At 37.0% G+C, this 23,421-nt stretch overlaps 1 protein-coding gene across 5 annotated transcripts in view; it reads left to right on the top strand.

Annotated features, from left to right (window-relative positions):
- The window catches only part of NAA35 (N-alpha-acetyltransferase 35, NatC auxiliary subunit), a 90,153-nt gene that overhangs the window by 58,537 nt on the left and 8,195 nt on the right, over positions 1 to 23,421 (top strand). For all 5 annotated transcript variants that reach the window (XM_050760954.1, XM_050760951.1, XM_050760950.1 and 2 more), the window contains exons 13-19: positions 9,308 to 9,367; positions 13,944 to 14,050; positions 16,417 to 16,483; positions 19,095 to 19,193; positions 19,787 to 19,965; positions 22,344 to 22,480; positions 23,287 to 23,354. In XM_050760954.1, the coding sequence (XP_050616911.1) occupies positions 9,308 to 9,367; positions 13,944 to 14,050; positions 16,417 to 16,483; positions 19,095 to 19,193; positions 19,787 to 19,965; positions 22,344 to 22,480; positions 23,287 to 23,354 (717 nt within the window). The remainder of the gene's footprint in view (positions 1 to 9,307; positions 9,368 to 13,943; positions 14,051 to 16,416; positions 16,484 to 19,094; positions 19,194 to 19,786; positions 19,966 to 22,343; positions 22,481 to 23,286; positions 23,355 to 23,421) is intronic.

Consider the following 23,421-nt stretch of genomic DNA (forward strand, 5'->3'; position numbering starts at 1 on the left):
AAATATTATACATACATACATTCTATTTAATCCTCAAAGGTTTTACACTATTTTAGAGATTAAGAAGCTAACATTGAAAGGTTAGATAATTCATCCAAGATTTGTTTTGAGACAGGATCTCACTCTGTTGTCTAGGCTGGAGCGCAGTGGTGTAATCTTGGCTCAAAGCGATCTTGAACTCTTTTTTTTTTTTTTTTTTTTGTGGAGATGGAGGACTTGATCTGTCACCTAGGTGACAGTGCAGTGGCACGATCTCAGCTCACTACAGCCTTACCTTCTTGGCTCAAGCGATCCTTCTGCTTCTCAGCCTCCCAAGAAGCTGGGACCACAGGCGTGTGCCACCACGCCCAACAATATTTTAGTTTAATAATTATTTTTGTAGAGATGGGGTCTCACTATGTTACCCAGGCTGGTCTTGAACTCCTGGGTTCAAGCAGTCCTCCCACTTCTGCCTCCCAAAATGCTGGGTATGCAGGTGAGAGCTACCGTGCTCTGCCAACCTTGAACTCTTGAGGTCAGGTGATCCTCCCACTTCAGCCTCCCAAGTAGCTGGGAGAGACACATACCACTAGAGCTGGCTAAATTTTTTTTTTTTTTTTTTTTTTGAGATGGGGTTTCCCTCTGTTGCCCAGGCTGGAGTGCAGTGGTGTGATCTCGGCTCCCTGCAACCTCTGCCTCCCAGACTCAAGTTGTCATTCCACATCAGCCTCCCAAGTAGCTGGGGCTGCAAGCGTGTGCCACCATGCATGGCTAATTTTTTGTATTTTTGGTAGAGATAGGGTTTCACCATTTGCCCAGGCTCGTCTCTGACTCTTGAGCTCAAGTGATCCACCTGCTTCAGCCTCCCAAAGTGCTAGGATTACAGGTGTGAGTCACTGCACCCAGTCAACTTTTAAATTTTTATTTATTGTGGAGACAAGGTCTCACCATGCTGCCCAGGCTGGTCTCAAACTCTTGGACTCAAGCAGTCCTTCCATCTTGGGCTCCCAAAGTGCCAGGATTATAGGCATGGGCCAGTGCACTTGGCCTCACCTTAGTTTTAAGAGTGGGGATTGAACTCTGGATTCTGTCTTCAAAACATATAAATGTGTAATATGTATGCTGGTATACATAAACATGTATTTAAGTGTGTGTGTGTGTGTGTGTTTATATATAAATATATATATGTATATATGTGTATAATTTTTATATATATATAATTTTTTTTTTTTGAGACGGAGTCTTGCTCTGTTACCCAGGGTGGAGTGCAGTGGCACGATCTCAGCTCACTGCAAGCTCCAACTCCCAGGTTCACGCCATACTCCTGCTTCAGCATCCTGAGTAGCTGGGACTACTGGCGCCCGCCACCACACCCAGCTGATTTTTTGTATTTTTAGTAGAGACGGGGTTTCCTCGTGTTAGGCAGGATGGTCTCGATCTGCTGACCTCGTGATCCGCCCGCCTCGGACTCCCAAAGTGCTGGGATTACAGGCTTGAGCCACCGTGCCGGGTCTTAAGTGTGTATATATATACTTTTACATATAAAAATAGGATCATGATGTTTGGTAACCTGCTTTTTAAAATTGCTTGTCTCTGTATCATGGACATCTTCCTTTCCATGTCAACAAATACATGACAAATTCTACATTATTTTAATGGCTGTGTGGTATTCCATTTTAAGCATATATTACAGGTTTTTGCATTTCATTCATTTAAATTACATTTAGGTAATTTTCAGTGTTACAAACAATACTAAGATGAACATATGTATAGGTAAATCTTTTTATTATATGCTTCCTTTCCCCTTAATATAAATTCCTAAAAAACGAAGCTGCTAGGTACATTTTTAACTATCATATTTTGGATTAATATTTTTTATGGGTTAAAATATAGAAAAACAGGGCTCATTTTAAGAACATTCAGAGATGGAGCTTTTTTTTTGTTTTTTGTTTTTTTCTCCTGTACCTGCTGACAGCAGAAAAGCTTTTTAATTAGTACGGTTATAGTAGCACATGTAAGGTTATTAGGAAAGGTAGAAAATGTGCAAGACAGTACTGTTGTTCTGAGGACGTAAGTACACTGACGTCTGTGGCATAGCTAGGCATTTGAGTGTTACCTTACACGCCGAGGTACGGAATTGCCAGCCCCATGTCATTTCCTCTGTGAAATCTTCCCCTTTGGTTGCTGGTTGCCACTGTACCTGTGTTCCTTGAGGTCACACAGTATATAGTTTATACTCCCAGCATTTAGCAGCAGTCTCTGGGAAATAGTTGATAGTAAAGATTTGTGCTTTTGTTTATGTTCTTTATTTTTCCTTCTATTAATTTTTTTGTCATTAAAACCCAGCTTAAGTCTTCATTCTTTTAATAAACTTTCACTCATTATGCCTTTAATAACTTACGTTGCATTTGCTTTCTTATACTGTGTTATAAGAATCAGAATTTTAAAAGTTCCTAGGAAAAAGATCACAGACAGTTTTACATCTAAACAAACTAAGGTTCAGAGGTTCTAAAGTAACCAAATTAGATGACTATAATAGCATATCTGGAATGAGAATATATATTTTCTTACTCTTTTCTGCCACATTGACTTTTTTTATCGTAATTGTTACATGGATATACATTTGTGTTTACTAGATTAATTGCAAGGTCTTTAGGTAAAATCAACCTGTAAACCCATATCAACCATAAGGTAATATGTTTTTAATGTATATGGTTGTTTTACCAGTTGTGTCGGTAGGCAAACGGACTTTAAAATATTTTTTTTAGTAAGCAACAGGGCTGACTTGGGTTGTGACAGGCTCCTGATATTGAAGGCTAAGTTGTCTGCCATTATTGTCGGTCAATTTCGCTGAGCCCTCTGAGGAAACCATGGCCCATTGCAGGTACCTTAGGGGGACCCACATTGGTTCTAACCAAGGGTAGGTAGCTGAGGCATTGTCAGTGATCCTTTAGACTTTTCTCAGCAAGCTGCAGGATTTCTTAATAAAGAGCTTGATCACATAGATGCCTGAATAGGCATTTATTCTGGTTTCGGTTTCTGAAGAGCTGCTATCCCAAGCCCAAATAGTTATCATTAACAAATCCAAATGTTAAAATACATACATTACTATTTAACTATAAAATTTGGAAGATGTAGAGAACTGTGAAGATGATAAATAACTGCTGTCCCACCCTTTATAGATGTTAGCATTTCAGTGTATTTTGTCATCTGGTTTTACATCTACATATAAACCTGTATCTCTTCATTTTTAGATAAATTTCTTTAAAAACAATTTTATGTTTGGGGGTACATATGAAGGTTTGTTGCATAAATAAACACGCATCTCAGGGGTTTGTTGTACATATTACTACATCACCCATGTATTAAGCTCAGTACCCAATACTTATCTTTTCTGCTCTTCTCCCTCCTCCTACCCTCCCCACTCAAGTAGATCCCAGTGTCTGTTGTTTCCTTCTTTGTGTTCATAAGTTCTTACCATTTAGCTCTCACTTGTAAGTGAGAACATGCAGGATTTGGTTTCTCTTCCTGCGTTAGTTTGCTAAGGATGATAGCCTTCAGCTGTATCCATGTTCCCACAAAAGACACGATCTCGTTCTTTTTTATGGCTGCATAATATTCCATGGTGTAAATGTAACACAATTTCTTTCTTTCTTTTCTTTTTTTTTTTTTTTTTTTTGAGACAGAGTTTCGCTCTTGTTGCTGAGGCTGGAGTGCAATGGCATGATCTCGGCTCACTGCAACCTCTGCCTCCTGGGTTCAAGCGATTCTCCTGCCTCAGCCTCCCACGTAGCTGGGATTTAGCTGGGATTACAGGTGTGCCCCACCATGCCTGGCTAATTTTTGTGTTTTTAGTAGAGACACGGTTTCATCATGTTGGCCAGGTTGGTCTCGAACTCCTGACCTCAGGTGATTGGCCTGCTTCGGACTCCCAAAGTGCTGGAATTATAGGTGAGAGCCACTGCTCCTGGCCGTACCACAATTTTTTTATCCAGTCATTGATGGGCATTTAGGTTGATTCCATGTCTTTGCTATTGTGAACAGTGCTGCAGTAAACATTCGTGTGCATGTGTCTTTGTGGTAGAATGCTTTGTATTCCTGTGGGTACATACCTAGTAATGGGACCGCTGGGTCAAATGGTGGTTCTGCTTTTAGCTCTTTGAGGAATTGCCATACTGCTTTCCACAATGGCTGGACTAATTTATACTCCTACCAACAGTGTATAAGAGTTCCCTTTTCTTTCCAACCTCACCAGCATCTGTTACTTTTTGACTTTTCAATTGCCATTCTGACTGCTGTGAGGTGGTATCTCGTGGTTTTGATTTGCATTTCTCTAATGAGTGATACTGAACTTTTTTTCATATGCATGTTGGCTGCACATATGTCTTCTTTTGAGAAGTATCTATTCATGTCCTTTGTCCACTTTTTAATGGGGTTGTTTTTCTCTTGTAAATTTAAGTTCCATATAGATGCTGGATATTAGACCTTTGTCAGATGCGTAGTTTGCAGATATTTTCTCCTATTCTGTAGGTTGTCTGTTTACAGTTTCGTTTGCTCTGCAGAAGCTCTTAAGTTTAATTGGAACCCGTTTGTCAATTTTTGCTTTTGTTGTGATTGCTTTTGGTGTCTTTCTCATGAAATCTTTGCCTGTTCCTCGGACCAGGGTGATATTGCCTAAGTTTCCTTCCAGGATTTTTATAGTTTTGGGTTTTACATTTAAGTATTTAATGTAAAAAATAATAATTAAAAAAAATACTTGAGTTGATTTTGTATATGATGTAAGGGGTCCAGCTTCAGTCTTCTGCGTTATGGCTCAGTTATTCTAGCACCATTTATTGAGTAGGGAGTTTTTTCCCTATTGCTTGTTTTTGTCAACTTTGTCAAAGATCAGATAAGGTTGTAGGTTAGTGGCCTTATTTCTGGGCTCTCTGTTCTGTTCCATTGGTCTATGTGTCTGTTTTTGTACCAGCCAGTACCATGCTGTTTTGGTCATTGTAACCTTATAGCATAATTTGAAGTCAGGTAATATGATTCTTCCAGCTTTGTTCCTTTCGCTTATGAATGCCTTGACTATTCAGGCTCTTTTTTGGTTCCATATAAATTTTAAAATAATTTTTTCTAGTTCTATGAAGAATGTCATTGGTAGTTTGATAGGAATAACATTGAATCTGTAAATTGCTTTGGGCAGTATAGCCATTTTAATTATATTGATTCTTCCTGTCCATGAGTGTGGGATGTTTTTCCATTTGTTTGTGTCTCCTCTGATTTCTTTGAGCAGTGTTTTGTAATTCTCATTGTAGAGATTTTTTTACCTCCCTGGTTTGCTGTATTCCTAGGTGTTTTTTTTTTTTTTTTTTTTTGTGGCAGTTGTGAATGGGATTGTCTTTCTGATTTGGCTCTCAGTTTTGTTGTTGGTGGTGTATCAGAATGCTAGGGAATTTTGTACATTAATTTTATATCCTGCAACTTTGCTGGTTATTCATCAGCTGAAGGAGCTTTGAGGCCAAGACTGGGGTATTTAGATAAAGAATAATGTTATCTGCAGATAGAGATAGTTTGACTTCCTCTCTTCCTATTTGGATGCCCTTTATTTCTTACTCTTGCCTGATTGCTCTGGCTAGGACTTCTAATAATATGTTGAATAGAAGTGGTGAGAGAAGGCATTCTTGTCTTGTGCCGATTTTCAAGGAGAATGCTTCCAGCTTTTGCCCATTCTGTATAATGTTGGTTGTGGGTTTGGCATAGATGGCTCTTATTGTTTTGAGGTGTGGTCCTTCAATACCCTGTTTATTGAGAGTGTAACATGAAGGGGTATTAAATTTTATCAAAAGGCTTTTCTGCATCTATTGAGATAATCATGTGATTTTTGTCTTTAGTTCTGTTTATGTGATGAATCACATTTATTGATTTTTTGTATGTTGAACCAACCTTGCCTCCCAGGGATGAAGCCTACTTGATCGTGGTCAATTAGTTTTTTGATGTGCTGCTGGATGCAAGTACTTTGTTGAGGATTTTTGCATCAATGTTCATCAAAGATTCTGGCCTGAAGTCTTCTTTTTTTGTTGGGTGTCTGCCAGGTTTTGGTGTCAAGATGATGCTAGCCTCATAGAAGGAGTTGGGGAGAAGTCCCTCCTCAGTTTTTTGCAATAGTTTCTGTAGGAACGGTACCAGCTCTTCTTTGTACATCTGGTAGAAATCACCTGTGAATCCGTCAGGTCCTGGCCTTTTTTTTTTTTTTTTTTTTGGTTGGTAGGTTATTTATTACTCATTCCATTTTGAAGCTTATTACTGGTCTGTTCAGGGAATCAATTTCTTCCTGGCTCAGTCTTGGGAGGGTGTTTATATCCAGGAATTTATCCATCTCTTCTAGGTTTTCTAGTTTGTGTGTGTGGAGATGTTCATAGTAGTTTCTGATGGTTGTTTTTATTTCTTTAGGGTCAGTGGTAGTATTCCCTTCATCATTTCTAATTATGTTTATTTGGATCTTCTCCCATTTCTTCTTAATTAGTCTAGCTAGTAGCCTATTTTATTAATTTTTTTCAAAAAACTAATTGCAGGATTTGTTGATCTTTTGAATGGGTTTTCGTGTCTTGATTTCCCTCATTTCAGCTCTGATTTTTGTTAGTCCTTGTCTTCTACTAGCTTGGGGATTTTTTGTTCTTGGTTTCTCTGATTCTTTGAGTTGTGAAGTTAGGTTATTTGAGATCTTTCTAACTTATTGATGTGGACAATACATGCTATGAATTTCCTTCTTAACACTGCCTTAGCTGTGTCCTAGAGATTCTGGTATGTTGTATCTTTGTTCTCATTGTTTTCAAAGAACTTCTTGATTTCTGCCTTGATTTCATTATTTACCCAAAAGGCATTCAGGAGCGTGTTGTTTAAGTGACATGTAATTGCATGGTTTTGAGTGATTTTCATTGTGTTGACTTCTATTTTTATTACGCTGTGGTCCAAGAGTATGTTTGGTATGACTTCAGTTCTTTTACATTTGTTGAGTATTGTTTTATGTCCAATTATGTGGTCAATTTTAGAGTATGTGCCATGTGGTGATGTGAAGGATGTATATTCTGTTGTTTTGAGTGGCGACTTCTGTAAAGGTCTATCAAATCCATTTGCTCCAGTGCTGAGTTTAGGTCCTGAATATCTTTGTTAATTTTTTGTCTAGATGATCCATCTAATACTGTCATTGGAGTGTTGAAGTCTCCCACTGTTATTGTGTGGGAGTTGTGTCTCTTTGTAGGTCTTTAAGAACTTGCTTTAGGAATCTGAGTGCATATATATTTAGGATAGTTAGGTTTTCTTGTTGAATTGAACCCTTTGCCCTTATGTAATACCCTTCCTTGTCTTTTTTGATCTTTGTTGGTGTGAAATCTGTTTTGTCTGAAATTAGGATCGCAACCCCTGCTTTTTTCTGTTTTCCATTTGCTTGGAAGATTTTCCTCCATCCCTTTATTTTGAGCCTATGAGTGTCATTATGTGTGAGATGAGTCTCTTGAAGACAGCGCATCAGTAGATCTTGCTTTTTTATCCAGCTGTCACTCTGTTTTTCAAGTAGGCCATTTAGCCCGTTTACATTTGGGTTAGTATGATATGTGTGGATTTGATCCTGTCATTATGGTGTTAGCTGGTGTGTGTTGGCTTGTTTTTGTGGTTGCATTATAGTGACTCTAGTCTGTGTGTTTAAGTGTGTTTTTGTATTAGCTGGTAGTAGTCTTGCATTTCTATATTTAGTGCTCCTTTCAAGATCCTCTTGTGAGGTAGGACTGGTGGTAATGAAGTCCCTCAACCTTTGCTCATCTGAAAAGGATCTTATTTCTCCTTCACTTAGGAAGGTTAGTTTGGTGGAATATGAAATTCTTGGTTGAAGATTTTTAAAAGAATGTTGAATATAGGCCCCCAATCTCTTCTTGTAGGGTTTCATCTGAGAGGTCTCCTTTTAGCCTGATGGGGATCCCTTTTTAGGTTACCTGCCCTTTCTTTGTAGCTGCCTTTAACATTTGTTTCATTTCGACTTTGGAAAACCTGAGGATTGTATGCTTTGGGGATGATCTGCTTGTGTAGAATCTTGCAGGACTTTTCTGTATTTCCTGAATTTGAATGTTGGCTTCTCTAGCAAGGTTGGGGAAGTTTTCACGGACAGTACTCAGAAATATATTTTCCAAGATGTTCGCTTTCTCCCCCTCCCTTTCAGGGATGCCAGTGATTCAGAGTTGGCCTCTTTCCGTAATCCCATACTTCTCAGAGGTTTTTTTCATTCCTTTTTATTCTTTTTTCTTTATTTTTGTCTGACTGTCTTATTTCAGAGAACCAGTCTTCAAGTTCTGAGATTCTTTCCTCACCTCGGTTTATTTTGCTGTTAATACTTGTGATTGCATAGTGAAATTCTTGTATTTTTCAGCTCTGTCAGACCTTTTAGTTTCTTTTTTATGCCAGCTATTTTATCCTTCCGCTCCTGTATCACTTCATTATGATTCTTATTTTTCTTGGATTGGGTTTTGCCATCCTCCTGAATCTCTATGATCTTTGGTCCTGTCCGTATTCTGAATTCTATTTCTGTCATTCCAGCCATTTCAGCCTGGTTAAGAACTCATGTTGGAGAACTGGTGCAGTCATTTGGAGGACATATGACACTCTGGCCATTTGAGTTACCATAGTTCTTGCATTGGTTCTTTCTCATCTCTGTGTGTGGATGTTCCTGTAACTGCATTGTAGATTGAGTATAGTCAATAGACTTCTTTTCTGGATGTTTTCACTGGGCCGAGGCTTTCTGTAGGATCTTTATTTGAAGCTGACTTCTTGTCTCTGGTTTCAGAGTGGGGTATGTTAGTGAGGTATGTTTTGGTGTTGAAGCTTTGGCATGTGATCCAGCAGGTGACACTTAGGCTTATTTGATCACTTGGTAGACTCTTGCTGAGAAACCCGTATCTTTTGGTCTTTCCCTGTAGTCAGCAACAGTCAGTAATGTGCATCCAGTTGACTTGGTTACTTGGAATTTATTTCTGTGAAATAGGAACTAAAGTTCTGCCATGACTTAGTAAATTATTGTTGGTATTATTTTTATGGTATACAAATTTAATAGTAGTATCCACATAATTCCATGATTGGTCAGTTTTTTTAAGAAAAGTTTTTAGAGTCTAGAATTATCCATTGTCCCTTTTTTACAATTAAACAATTTCTATAGAAATAACCTTTATTTGTCATATTTTAACTCTGGTACTATGTCATTTCCAGAAGGTCTAGTAAAAATTATACTCTATATGATGAAGTATTTTTAGCTTTTATTTAATCTATTAATGACACTGCTTTTTCTTTATGTATCTATTAGGATTTTTTCTGTGAATTTAGTGAACAGTCACCATGTGTTCTTTCAAGATCTCTGTTACAGGTAAGTTCCACTTAGTCTCAAAATACTTCTTTAAACATTATATGTGTATTGATATTGTTTTATTGGTTGATTGAAAAAAAAGTAGATGCTTTTAAAGAATTTTCCAGTTAGTGTTGTGTATTTTTTAATTAAAGTATTAACTTTAAGCATTAGACATTCATCAAGGTCATATCCTAGGTCATAAAACAAACCTCAGTAATTCAAAAACAATCCAAATCACACAAAGTATCTTTCTTATTTTAGAATTAAACTAGTAACCAACAAGAGAAAGGTATCCAGGAAAATCTCCAAATATTTTGAAATTAAACAACTTGTAAGTAACACATGGGTCAAAGACAGAAGTCTTGAGGGGAGTTCAAAAATATTTTGAACTGAATGAAAATCAAAATATAACATACCAAAATCTGTGAGCTACAACTAAAGCAGTACTTAGAGGGAAATTTGTAGCATTGAATTTTTTTTGTTTTGTTTTTGTTTTGAGATAGTCTCATTCTGTTGCCCAGGCTGGAGTGCAGTGGCATGCTCTTGTCTCACTGCAATCTCCGCCTCCGGGTTCAAGTGATTGAACCGGGTTCAGGTGCTAGATTGTGCCTCAGCCTCCTGAGTAGCTGGGATTACAGGCGCACACACCATGCCTAACTAATTTTTGTATTTTTAGTAGAGATGGGGTTTCACCACATTGGCCAGGCCGGTCTCAAATGCCCGACCTCAGGTGATCCACCCATCTCGGCCTCCCAAAGTGCTGGAATTACAGGTGTGAGCCACCGTGCCTGGCCACGTTAAATGTTTATATGAAAGGAAAGTATGCCTGGCATGGTGGCTCACACCTGTAATCCCAGCACTTTGGGAGGCTGAGGTGGGTGGATGACTTGAGTCCAGGAGATCAAGACCAGCCTAGGCAACATGGCAAAACCCAGTCTACAAGAAATGAGCTGGGTGTGGTGGTGCATGCCTGTGGTCCCAGCTACTCAGGAGTCTCCTACCTCAGCCTCCTGAGTAGCTGGGATTACAAGCATGCGCCACCATGCCCAGCTAATTTTGTATTTTTAGTAGAGACAGGGTTTTTCCATGTTGGTCAGGCTGCTCGAACTCCCAACCTCAGGTGATCCGCCCACCTCAGCCTCCCAAAGTGCTAGGATTACAGGCGTGAGCCACCGTGCCCAGTCAATAATTTTAATTTTATTATAACTCAGTTCATTAATAGAATACAAAGATAAGTATATAAGGATGTTAAAAATATTCTTTGTAAGGTTAAAAAAAAAGTAAAGAAGTTTTTATGTCCATTCACAAAAAATTTCAAGGAAGCAACTGCTGTTTTCCCAGTTGAGAGTCATAACATTCCCTATCTGCGGTCCTCGCAGGCTGCAGGGACAGGTCATCCAAGGCTGCCTCTGTAGCTAATAACCTATCAGGAGACCTTAGGTTATAAAACCATCCACTCAAGTGTTAGGAGGAGACAGTTTTTATCTATTCACTGAAAGTAAGAAAGAAATGTTAGATGAAAAAAAGCATTAATTAAAGACACTGAAGGAATTACAGTCCAGCAATTTATTATTCTTATTTTTTGAGACAAAGTCTCACCCTGGGCGACAGAGTCTGAGGTTGGAGGATCGCTTGAACTGGGAAGTCCAGGCTGCAGTGATCTGTGATCCCACCACTGCGTTCCACCTTGGGCAACAGAATCAGACCCTGTCTCAAAAAAAAAAAAAAAAAAAAGTCTACAGTTAGTAATTTAAGCTACCACTGTATGAGACCAGAAAAAGAAGAGCAAATTAAAGTAAACAGAAGGAAGGAAATAATGAAGAGCAGAAATTAGTAAAATATGGAACAGAAAAACAGTGGAGAAAATCAGTGCAACCCAAAGCTCATTCTTTGAAAATATTCATGAAGTCAATGAACCTCTAATGAGACATAAGAAGAGAAAAATAGAAATGACTAATATCAAGAATGAAAGAAAGGGTATCATTACAGACTCTGTAAACATTAAAAGGATAGTAATGGGATATACAACTCTATCCATAAATGCAGAAGCAGATAAAATGGACCTATTCCTTTAAATGTAGATACAAACTACCAAACCTCACTCAAGAAGAAACAGATAATTTGAATAATTTCTTATCTGTTAAATAAATTGAACTTATAGTTAAAAACCTAACAATGCAAACTCCAGGCCAGCTCCTTGCAGTGTTTTCCAGAAAATAAAAGAGGCAAGAACACTCATATGAGCCAGAATTTACTCTATCAAAACCAAACCAAAATTACAAACATGGAAAACTATAGACCATAGTTTCCTCATGAACACAGATGTAAAAATCTTATTCCACGAACACAGATGTAAAAATCTTCAATAAATTATTAATCAAATTCAACAATATATAAAAAGAGGTAGTACACCATGACCAAGTGAGATTTATCCTAAGAATCAAGCCTGGTTCACCATTTGAAAATTGGTCAGCATAATACACCGTATTATCTAAAATCTTAGTATATTCACAGAAATCATTTGACAAAATTCAACATCCATTCGTGATTTGAAACTCTTAGCAAAGCTAGATACAGAAGAGAACTTCCTAAACCTGATAAAGGACATATACAAAAATACCCTACAGCTAACATCATACTTAATGATGAAAGACTAAATGGTTTCCTCCAAGAATGGGAAGAAGATAAAGATGCCCACTTCGCTCTTATTCAACATTGGAAGTCTTAGCCAGCGCAATAAAGCAAGAAAAAGAAATAAATGACATACAGATTGGAAAGGAAGAAAAAATACTGTCTACTTGGAGATGACATGATTTTCCATGTAGAATGCCCATGGAATTTACAAGGAAGTTCCTAGAACTGATTAGTGAATTTAATGAGATGATAGGATATGAAGTCATTATACAAAAAGCAGTTGTAATTCTATATACTTGAAATGAACAATGGGAGATCAAAATTTAAAAATTGAACTATTTACACTGACATAAAAGAATGAAATACTTAGGTGCAAATCTCATATGGTTAATATTCAGCAGTATTCAGTATATTAAATATTCAAATCCAGCATGGAAAATATTAGGGAAATGCAAATTAAACCACAGAAATACTATCCACCTTTTAGAATATCTTAAAAAAAAAAAAAAATCTGGCCAGGTGCAGTGGCTCATGCCTGTAATCCCAGCACTTTGGGAGGTGGAGGTGGGTGGATCACAAGGTCAGAAGTTCAACATCAGCCTGGCCAAGATAGTGAAACCCCATCTGTACTAAAAATACAAAAATTAGTCCAGCATGGTGTCAGGTGCCTGTAATCCCAGCTACTTGGGAGGCTGAGGCAGAGAATTGCTTGAACCTAGGAGGCAGAGGTTGCAGTGAGCCAAGATCACACCACTGCACTCCAGCCTGGGCAACAGAGTGAGACCCCATCTCAAAAAAAAAAAAAATGTGATAATACCAAGTGCTGACGAGGATGTATTTGGTGATAGGAATGTAATGTGGTTCCGCTACTTTGGAAAATAGCTTGGCACATTCTTATAAATTAAACATGTAGCTCACACTCCTAGTTGATTGCCTAAGAGAAGTGAAATTTGATATTCTTCTGGAAACCTCTGCAAATGTGCAGAGCTGTTTGTTCATGATCATCAAAACAGACAACCCCATGTTCTTGAGATGGTCAGTGTGGTACATACTGTGGATAAACATACTGTGGTACCTGCACAGAGGAATACTACTCAGAAATAAAATGAAGTATAATACACTTACCAATGCCAACGAATCTCAACTGCTGGGTGAAAGAAGCCGGACTCAGAAGGCTATATGATTTCATTTTAATGACATTCTGGAAATGGCAGAACGATAGAGTTGGAGAGCAGATCAGTGGTTGCCAGGGGTTTGGGGTGGTAGGAGCGTTTGACCACAAAGGGATCCCATGAGGGAATGTTTTTAGGGTGATACAGGTTGTTCTGTATCTTGATTGTGAGACTGATTTGAAAAACTATGCTTTTGTTAGACTTGTAACTGTACAACAAACCTGTAAGTTTTACTATATGTGAATTTAAAATAAAATTTAAAAACAGTATTAGGAAATCAAGGTATGGTATATTAAATATTAAATTACAGTGGATTGTTAAGGGAAGGAAATTAAAACATTAAATGCAAATTGTTTAAATTTTTTCATGTTCAAATATTTGTATATGTTATTTAAATATTTGTATATGTTACAAAACATTCCTTAGAGGTAAACATAGGATTATCAAATAACATTTATAGACATTTACTGTTTCATAGTTTATGAAGCATTTTTTAATACATTAGCTATTTGACATAATCTGATTAGTCAGTTTATTTTGACTATTTTAATATTACTACTCTTGGGAGATTTTTATTTCTGTACATTTTTTATTCTACATCAGAATTCACCTTCAATAAGGATTAATAAGTAACACTCATTGTGGAGACAGCAATTTATAAAAAATTTTCACGAACTTTTTATATTTTAATCACTTGTGTAGTCTGTGGTATTTATCAGTATACTCATTTCATAGTAATGACAACTCTGTGCGTGACACCATAACTAATATGTAACATTTGTTTTAAGACCACTTTCCTGGTGGATAACAAAAAGGTCTTTGGAACTCATCTCATGCAAGACATGGTGAAAGATGCACTTCGGTCTTTTGTCAGTCCTCCGGTGCTTTCCCCCAAGTAAGTATTGTAAGACATTTTAGAGTTGTATGTGCTCCTTTAAAAAGCCAACTTCTCTGTACTCCTTTATAGCCAAAGTATAAAAATTGTTTGGGATCAAATCTCCATGTAAAAGTAACTTAATCGTGTTAAAATTAACTGATCTCTGCCACATTGTTTAGATTAAAACTAAGGTTTTTATGAGGTTGACAAAATTTCTAACACCTCTAAGTTTTTTGTCTCCAGTGTAAGTGCTTCCACTTTGCTCCAGTAGAGGCACTGCCCCGAAAACATGCTGCTCTCAGAGGCTGAAAAGGATTGCATGCAGAAAGAATCATCATTTGATTCGGCATTCTGAGAAATACCAGGCTTTTCCAGTGGGGAAGGAAAGAAGGGAGTCATTATTTCTTAACAAAGCACTTACACACTTTGTTAAAAAATATATACGCTTAACAAAGTGTATCTTTTCCACTGAAAGATACACGATGGCTTTCTAGCACCAATTACTTCATGGTAGGTCTAACTAATTCTATGTAATGACCTCCAAATATTTCATAATAAATGTTGAGTATCTCTTATCCAAAATGCTTTGGACCAGAAGTATTTTAGATTTCTGATGTTTTTGGATTTTGAAATATTTGCATGTACATAATATCGCTCAGGCTGGAGTGCGGTGGCATCATCTCAGCTTACTACAACCTCCGCCTCCCAGGTTCAAGCGATTCTCCCGCATCAGCCTCCCAAGTAGCTGAGATCACGGGTGCATGTCACCATGCCCAGCTAATTTTTGTATTTTTAGTAGAGATGGGCTTTCACTGTGTTGGCCAGGCTGGTCTCAAACTCCTGACCTCAAGTGATCTGCCCACCTTGGCCTCCCAAAGTGCTGGGGTTATAGGCTTGAGCCACTGCACTGGCCTGATATGTTTCTTTTTCATGGTGGTGTAATTTTTGTTAGCTCAAATCTTTTGAAAGCAGAATTCAGCCTATTCACATTTGGTATATGCTATTGGGTCTGAGTTTTATGTTAATAAATCAACAGTATATTAATCCATTAAATAAGATGTCTTAAACAGAAATACACATAAAACGAGGTTATGCATTGATCAGTGCATGGAAATGTGACCACAGGCTCATAGGAATCTAACCCTTTATTTCCCCTGTTAGCGATGATTTAATAGTCTAATTTAGTATCTTCAGAAACTTTATGGAACATAACTACCACAGATAATGCTAAGTAACTATATATATGGAAAAGTTTATTGTGTGGTGTTCTAGTTGTTCCACTGTTTTAAAAATTTCAGTATTGTAGATGAGAATTCTCTTTTCCTTTGTGATTTGAAACTTCTTCTGGAGTGTTGATGAGTTTCTCTTTATTTTAGGAGTTCAGAAGTTTTACCAGAATATTCATGTGTGATTTTCAGCTAGTCCTATCTGGAATTCAGTCATTAAAGACTCAAGTTTTCAGTCAGATCATTTGTCCCTATTATTGCTTATTTATTGCTTCACTTTCATCTGTTTTGTTTTTTCCTTTTTTAGAGCGCCTAGCATACTAAGTCTTCTAGAGCTCCCTTACCTATGCCTCATGACATTCGTCTCCTAGTTATTTTTGCTGTGTTGTGAGAAAGTTCTTCCTCTTGATCTTCAAGGCTACTAATGAACATATTTTTCTACTGAATTTTTAAATTTGAAAATCATCATCTTTAGATTGAGAGAGCCTTTTTAAAGTGCTTTATTTTAATCTCAGGTAATTTTCTTGCTTTAGGGTTAAAGATGTAGTGAACCTTCAGCACTTCCCATTTCACCAAATGCCTGTTCCAGGTGTTCACCTTTTTCTTTCTCCTGGGTGCTGGTTGCACTGTCTTTTCCATTGTGTGACCTTGGCTCTGTTTATCAGATAAGGAACACCGTAAAGGAAACCACTTTGTGAGAAGAGATGAGGTGCCAGAGATGTTTAGGTGATTTATAACCAATGGTGAGGAGTGGGGATACAGAAAAAATTAGGATCCTGTATAGTGTTTTCTTTGTAATGACTATTATGAGCACAGTCCATGAGGAGATCAGTTGTAGGAAAATATGACACTGAAGTGGGGTCATGAAAAAGTAGGGCTTTGGACTTTTCCTTTTCTCCTTGCTAATTTGATCTTACTGGATCCAACTCTCATTGTTCAAATATAGATCTATAGGAATTGGAAGTATCACAAATGTATTGTGTGAACTACATAATAATTGTAAAATGTTTCATAATCTAATACTAGCATTCTTTAACTTAGGAATCGGTTCCATTTTCTCTTTAATTCACCTTCTCCGTCATTTGTAGCATCTGCAGTAATTGCTGCTGCTTTCGTTTGGGCCGAATAGATTTTGATGATGTGACTATTATCTTGCAGGTGCTACCTATATAATAATCACCAGGCTAAGGACTGTATTGACTCCTTTGTTACTCACTGTGTTCGGGTAAGAGCTACAATTTGGATTGTCGTAATGGGTACTTTAAAAATCATGGGCTGTGGCCGGGCGCGGTGGCTCATGCCTGTAATCCCAGCGCTTTGGGAGGCTGAGGCAAGTGGATCCCCTGAGGTCAGGAGTTTGAGACCAGTAGTGAAACCCTGACTCTACTAAAAATACAAAAATCAGCCAGACGTGGTGGCACACGCCTGTAGTCCCAGCTACTCAAGAGCCTGAGGCAGGAGAATCACTTGAACCCAGGAGGTTTCAGTGAGCTGAGATCATGCCACTGCACTGCAGCCTGGGCGACAGAGTGAGACTTTGTCTCAAAAAATAAGAATAATAAATTGCTGGACTGTAATTCCTTCAGTGTCTTTAATTAATGCTTTTTTTCATCTAACATTTCTTACTTACTTTCAGTGAATAGATAAAACTGTCTCCTCCTAACACTTGAGTGGATGGTTTTATAACCTAAGGTCTCCTGATAGGTTATTAGCTACAGAGGCAGCCTTGGATGACCTGTCCCTGCAGCCTGCGAGGACCGCAGATAGGGAATGTTATGACTTTCAACTGGGAAAACAGCAGTTGCTTCCTTGAAATTTTTTGTGAATGGACATAAAAACTTCTTTACTTTTTTTTTTTAACCTTACAAAGAATATTTTTAACATCCTTATACACTTATCTTTGTATTCTATTAATGAACTGAGTTATAATAAAATTAAAATTACTGACTGGGCATAGTGGCTCACGCCTGTAATCCTAGCACTTTGGGAGGCTGAGGCGGGCGGATCACCTGAGGTTGGGAGTTCGAGCAGCCTGACCAACATGGAAAAACCCTGTCTCTACTAAAAATACAAAATTAGCTGGGCATGGTGGCGCATGCTTGTAATCCCAGCTACTCAGGAGGCTGAGGTAGGAGAATTGCTTGAACCTGGAAGGCGGAGGTTGTGGTGAGTAGAGATCACACCATTGCACTCTAGCCTGGGCAACAAAAGCAAAACTCTCTGTCAAAAAAAAAGAAAAAATATATTAATTTGAATGAGATCACAAACTTTTTCATCTCAAGTAATTAGGAAAAAATGCAAATCTTGTAGTGAGTTGAATTATTCATTTTTATTTAATTTTTAAAAATATTTATTTATTTATTTTTAAGACAGGGTCTCCCTCTGTTGCCCAGGCTGGAGTGCAGTGATGTGATCCTGGCTCTCTGCAACCTCTACCCCCGGGGCTCAAGTGATCCTCTCACCTCAGCATTCGGAATAGCTGAGACTACAGACTCACGGCACCCCACCTGGCTAATTTTTTTGTGTTTTTTGTGGAGACGGGTTCACCCTGTTGGCCAGGCTGGTTTCAAACTCCTGAGCTCAAGTGATCCACCCACCTTGGCCTCCCAAAGTGCTGGGATTACAGGCATGAGCCACTGCACCCGGCTTCATTTTTATTTAATTAGATGTAAGTATTTCTCTTAGAGAACTCCATCAGGCGACTTTTTTGGGTCTACTTCCAGTTACTAAAAGTTTATCTATCTATGTATATGTAGAGAGAGAGAAAAAAAAAAGCAGCATGGTATGGGGAAAAGAGAAAAAAACAGTAGAAGACCCGATTTCATTTCTTTTTTATCATTAATATTTTATCAGGCACATCACTGTTTTATAAACTTTCCTTACTTTGTTTTTTTTTTTTTTTTTTTTGAGACGAAGTCTCACTCTGTCGCCCAGGCTGGAGTGCAGTGGCACAGTCTTGGCTCACTGCAACCCCCGCCTCCCGGGTTCAAGCAGTTCTCTGCCTCAGCCTCCCGTGTAGCTGGGATTACAAGTGCCTGCCACCACGCCCCGCTAATTTTTGTATTTTTATAGAGATGGGGTTTCACCATCTTGGCCAGGCTGTTCTTAAACTCCTGACCGCATGATCCACCCGCCTCGGCCTCCCAAAGCACTGGGATTACAGGGGTGAGCTACCATGCCTGACCCAACTTTCCACTCTTTAAAGAGTAAAATGCTTACATCTTCTCTGACCTCTTACAGGGTAGTTATTGATCAAATGAGATAATATCTGTCAATGAATGCAAATATAAAACAGTATTAAACTTCGAGAATCTTCTAATTCACACTTAAAGCATCTTACCAATCCATGTCTCTTGCCTGGTTAGTGGAATGTTGCATAGTATTTTAGATGAGAACACTGTATGGAGAAAGCAGGAATAAAGAACAATAGTCAAGGTTTATGGCTATTAGCTCTTCTTAAGCTATATAAGTATTAGGCATTCTGGTATATTTATAGCAGCACAGGAATGTCAGCCTTGAACATTGGCTTTTGACTCAAAATAAGCAGGAAAGAAATTGTCCTTGTGAAACTGGAAGAAGATATCTAAAGATCGAAAGAAGATATTTTTACCATATGAAGGGAAGTTTCACATGAAGCTATGTTTTTTCCGGTTATTGATAAATTCTGGTGTTGAGTTCCTTAAACACCTATGTAAAATTAAAAGTATACATAGACATAGTTCTTATATACACAGCATTTTTTTTCCCTTAAACCGGATTGTGAACTTGGAATGTTAAGTTTCTTTGGTACCAGGAAATTTCATATTTACGATTGACAGATTATATGTGTATTGCAGCCATTCTGTAGTCTTATTCAGATCCATGGACATAACAGGGCTCGACAGAGAGATAAGCTTGGTCATATTCTTGAGGAATTTGCTACCTTGCAGGATGAGGTAAGAGCCAGGTTCCCCTCTCTTCTAAAATTAAATGACTCACACACTTTGTCCAGATTTTTAAAAACAATTCTTCCGAACAATATTTTGACTGTTTAATTTTTCAACATGATCCACTTTTCACTTAAAATATAATGGTTTCTTACACCAGCGTTTACAAAATGAAGCAGAACAATAATCCAAACTGATAGACATCTTAAATATTTCTTTGATAATAGGAATAAATTATGAAATATGTATAAAATGATAGTTTTATAACAAGGTTACATGTAAAAATATTAATATATTAATTTTAAAGTTAATATATGTGCAGCAGCAATATTGATAAGTAAAGACCTGAAGTGTATTATTTGTATTTTTGTCCTTTAAAATTGATGTCTTTTTAGTTTAAGGCATGTTTAGGTAAATGTTAACCATTGTAAAATGAGAACTTCGAATGTAAACCTAACTAAAAATGCATTTAAAAATGTTTCTTTGGGTGGTCAGATTTAAATTTTCTGCTTATATTCTTTTTAGCTGTATGTTTTTTTAAAGTTCTCTCATTACCTTAAGAAAACAAAACGAACACAGTTTATGACATTTTATTTTAATAGGCAGAAAAGGTTGATGCAGCGCTTCACACCATGCTGTTGAAACAGGAACCCCAAAGGCAACATTTGGCCTGTTTAGGTACCTGGGTCCTTTACCATAACCTTCGCATTATGATACAGTATCTTCTAAGTGGCTTTGAATTGGAACTCTACAGTATGCACGAGTACTATTACATATATTGGTAAGAGCACAGTTTGAGTTAAAATTGGTGGTAGGTGGAATGGATAAGATCTGAGAGAATTTAGAGTTAATTTCAGGGTACTTTTTCATTTAGTGTATTTTACCTTTAGTTGTGGGACATTTGAAAAAATTCGAAAATTAGAGCTGGATCATCTTGAATATCTTTAAGTGCTATAATATTGCATGAGTGTATTTTTCCAAATATTTATGTAAAAATTAACAAAAAATGGCTCCAAAGTAAATGGATTGATTGAAGATCATTTATTTGTTCCTATGGAGAAAAATTAACACGTTTTGCCCTGAATTTGGTGGCACTAGCTGTGGATGTACTTGACAGAGTTAAACATCAAATTGGAATCAGGACTGTCTGCTTAGAAGAAATCATGACCAAGCTGATTACTGGGAGCATAACTGTTTCAAACCGTGGTGCTGAGGATACACTTCAGGAGCTTTGGAGTTGATAAAAGATGATCTTCAGCAGAGTAGTTCTTCCCTTTCACTTGAGGACAAAATAAAGAAACCTAGTAAGAGGATGCTTGAACATATTTTAGGCATGTAAAAGCTGTCATAGAAAGAAAATAAAATTGAGCATTAATGAATTCAGTTATTTTGAATCTTTTTCTCAATCTGGCACATAATTTTAAACTAATGACCTGTGTTACTCATCACAAACACTCAGGTTTAGTATATTAGACTTTAATAGAGTTCACCTTTTAAACTTATTTAAACTTACTGAACTTAGTAATTAAGATATTCTATATTCTCTGAAGTCACTGCTGTGAGAGGGAAAGTAATTCTCTTCCATGCTGTTGACGTAGATTTTGTTGTGAGCAGTGAAGGCTCTTGACAGATAACTCTTGCCTATGAAAAGTGAATTTGAGCATCAACTATAGCAATATGAGAATAATTTTCCTTGCTATATGTTCTTTAACATTTATATAGATAATACCAAATAATCCTTAATAACAGGTATTTATATAGCTACTTTGGATACTACATTTTGTTATTCATAGTAGACAATACTGGTTTTATTAATTTTTATATGCTGCTTTGCACAGAGAATTGGGATCTTAATTCAGCAAATAAATGATACTCAGATAAATACTCCATTACACATTTGTCTATATTCATAAGTAGATTTGTTTCTTTTCTTATTAAAAGAACTTTAGTTCTGCCCATAAATACCCTTGTGGTCTTTTCATAATTGTTTTTGAACTGCTTTTTAATTTCAAAATGACAGATTGGGCTCCTGCATTTCCCTGAGATAACCTTTAGTTGTTTTTCATGCATACGATCCCTGAAGCATGTGGACTCTTTTTTAAATCATCAGCAGAAACAGTGATCCTTAAACTTTAACATGCATCATAATCACTTGTAAAGTGCATCAGTACACAAATTTCTGGGCTAATTCCTGACCTGCTAGGTCTAGGGTGAGACCGAATAATTTGCATTTCTAACTGGTTCTCGGGTTAACTGCTGCTGGCCCAGAGATGACGATTTGAGAACCATTGGTATAGAGTATCAGCACTCTCTTAGACATAAATGTATATTAATTTTGATAAAGCACTTAATAGATCATTGAGGTACCTGATATTTGAGAGGAAAAGGCTGCATCTTAGTTGTCCCCTTCACTCATGTGTCCTTAGGTTAGATAAACAGAAGGTAGACGGCACCGTCAGTTCCCTATAGAAATCCTTCACTTGAATTAAGGTATATGAGTTGTTACGGACTCTCACATTTTGTAGGGTGGCAGGGAAACAAAATTCAGTTATATACTGTAAAAGGGTACTATAGTAAATGTTTTTCTTAAATTCAGGGCCAGGAATTGTTTACTCTCCATATGTAATTATAGGTCTTACTATTATTGATTATGTTACGAAGTGTGTGTATATATATATATGTCTCCTAGATTTGAAGACTTTTCTGGCTTAGCAGTGTTAAAGTTCTGAAAAATTAGTGTCTGTTAGAATGTTCTGTTTTATATTTTGTTTATTAAACTCAAGTAAATTGTAAATGTGAATGTTCTTAATTTTTAAGAATGATTGTATAATGCCAATAATTTTTTATCTTTTTCTGATTTTATTTGTGATTAAAATATTTATAGACTGAACTGAACTGTGTTCTGATATAATGAAAACTTAATGGGTATTCATTTGATTTGCATATGTACATGTATAATTATCAGGAAATCTGGAAAGTTGTAAAATGTTGAAAGGGAAAATTAATCCTTGTGTTCATTTCTTGTAAGATCTATAATCGAATGATCTGTTTTTAAAGACCTAAAGCATTATTTGAAGTGTCTGTTGTTGTTAATATATGTGTTGATAAAGCTGTCTCATTTAGACATCTACCATTAACTAACATTTTGTATCCTTTAAGGTATCTCTCTGAATTCCTTTACGCATGGTTGATGTCAACATTGAGTCGTGCAGATGGCTCTCAAATGGCAGAGGAAAGGATAATGGAAGAGCAGCAGAAAGGCCGTAGTAGTAAAAAAACAAAGAAAAAAAAGAAAGGTGCTGTGGATTATTTTTAAACTTAAAAACAGAATGTACTTTAATTTCTACAAATAAATAGATGGAGCTACTTGTGAGTTAGTCATTATATTTTAGCTCTTGTTCCTTTTCTTTTCAGAAACTATAAGGTAGAGACTGAGTCCCAGTATTAATGACATAAGCTTTTTGGTTCCTTTCCTTGCTTTCATTTCTTTGCTGTTCTATCAGAATCTTTGATCAAGAAGTAGCCACGTGGCGTGTGCAAGCAAGATACAGGTTAGGGGACAAGACAGCAGGAGGCCATGGACCTTTTGACAGAGCCTGATAGCTCAGGAGGGCAGTAGTTCTGGAGCTGTGCTGTGGTAGTGGGCACCAAAAGGTGCCTTGGGCATCACCCAAGAACCATGAGGACAGAGAACTGTTTCAAAGGGACTGCCCTATTGATCACTTAGGGAAGGCTATAGATATTGCTACAATTATTGTAAAATACTGTTTCATATTTCCTCAGGACTTAAAGCAATTTGGATGGGTCATTAAATCACTGTATTCATGGGTTTCCTTTAAAAGGTTAAATCTCTGGTGAATTCAGAAAAGTTATAATTACTTTATACTGGAATTTTATAGTATTAGCTATTTGGGGACATGATTATTATATTTTATTATTTGTAGATTTTGACCATAAATAAAATTTAACCTGTAGGAACAAACTGAAGTTTTAATTTAGTATACAAGCTGGAAGATTTTTTAAAATTAAATTTTCTTTTCCAATAATGCAAGAGGAAGGAGGAAGAGATTATGGAAGATTATGTTTTTCTTTCTAATTACAGTTCGCCCTTTGAGCCGAGAGATCACAATGAGCCAAGCATATCAGAACATGTGTGCTGGGATGTTTAAAGTAAGTTGTTGAAAGTAAAGTTCTTTTTACCTTTTAGCTGTATGTCTGTTATATAGTTTATTTAAAC

The sequence above is a fragment of the Macaca thibetana genome, chromosome 15 (assembly GCF_024542745.1).
Source record: "Macaca thibetana thibetana isolate TM-01 chromosome 15, ASM2454274v1, whole genome shotgun sequence".
Lineage (NCBI taxonomy): Eukaryota > Metazoa > Chordata > Mammalia > Primates > Cercopithecidae > Macaca > Macaca thibetana.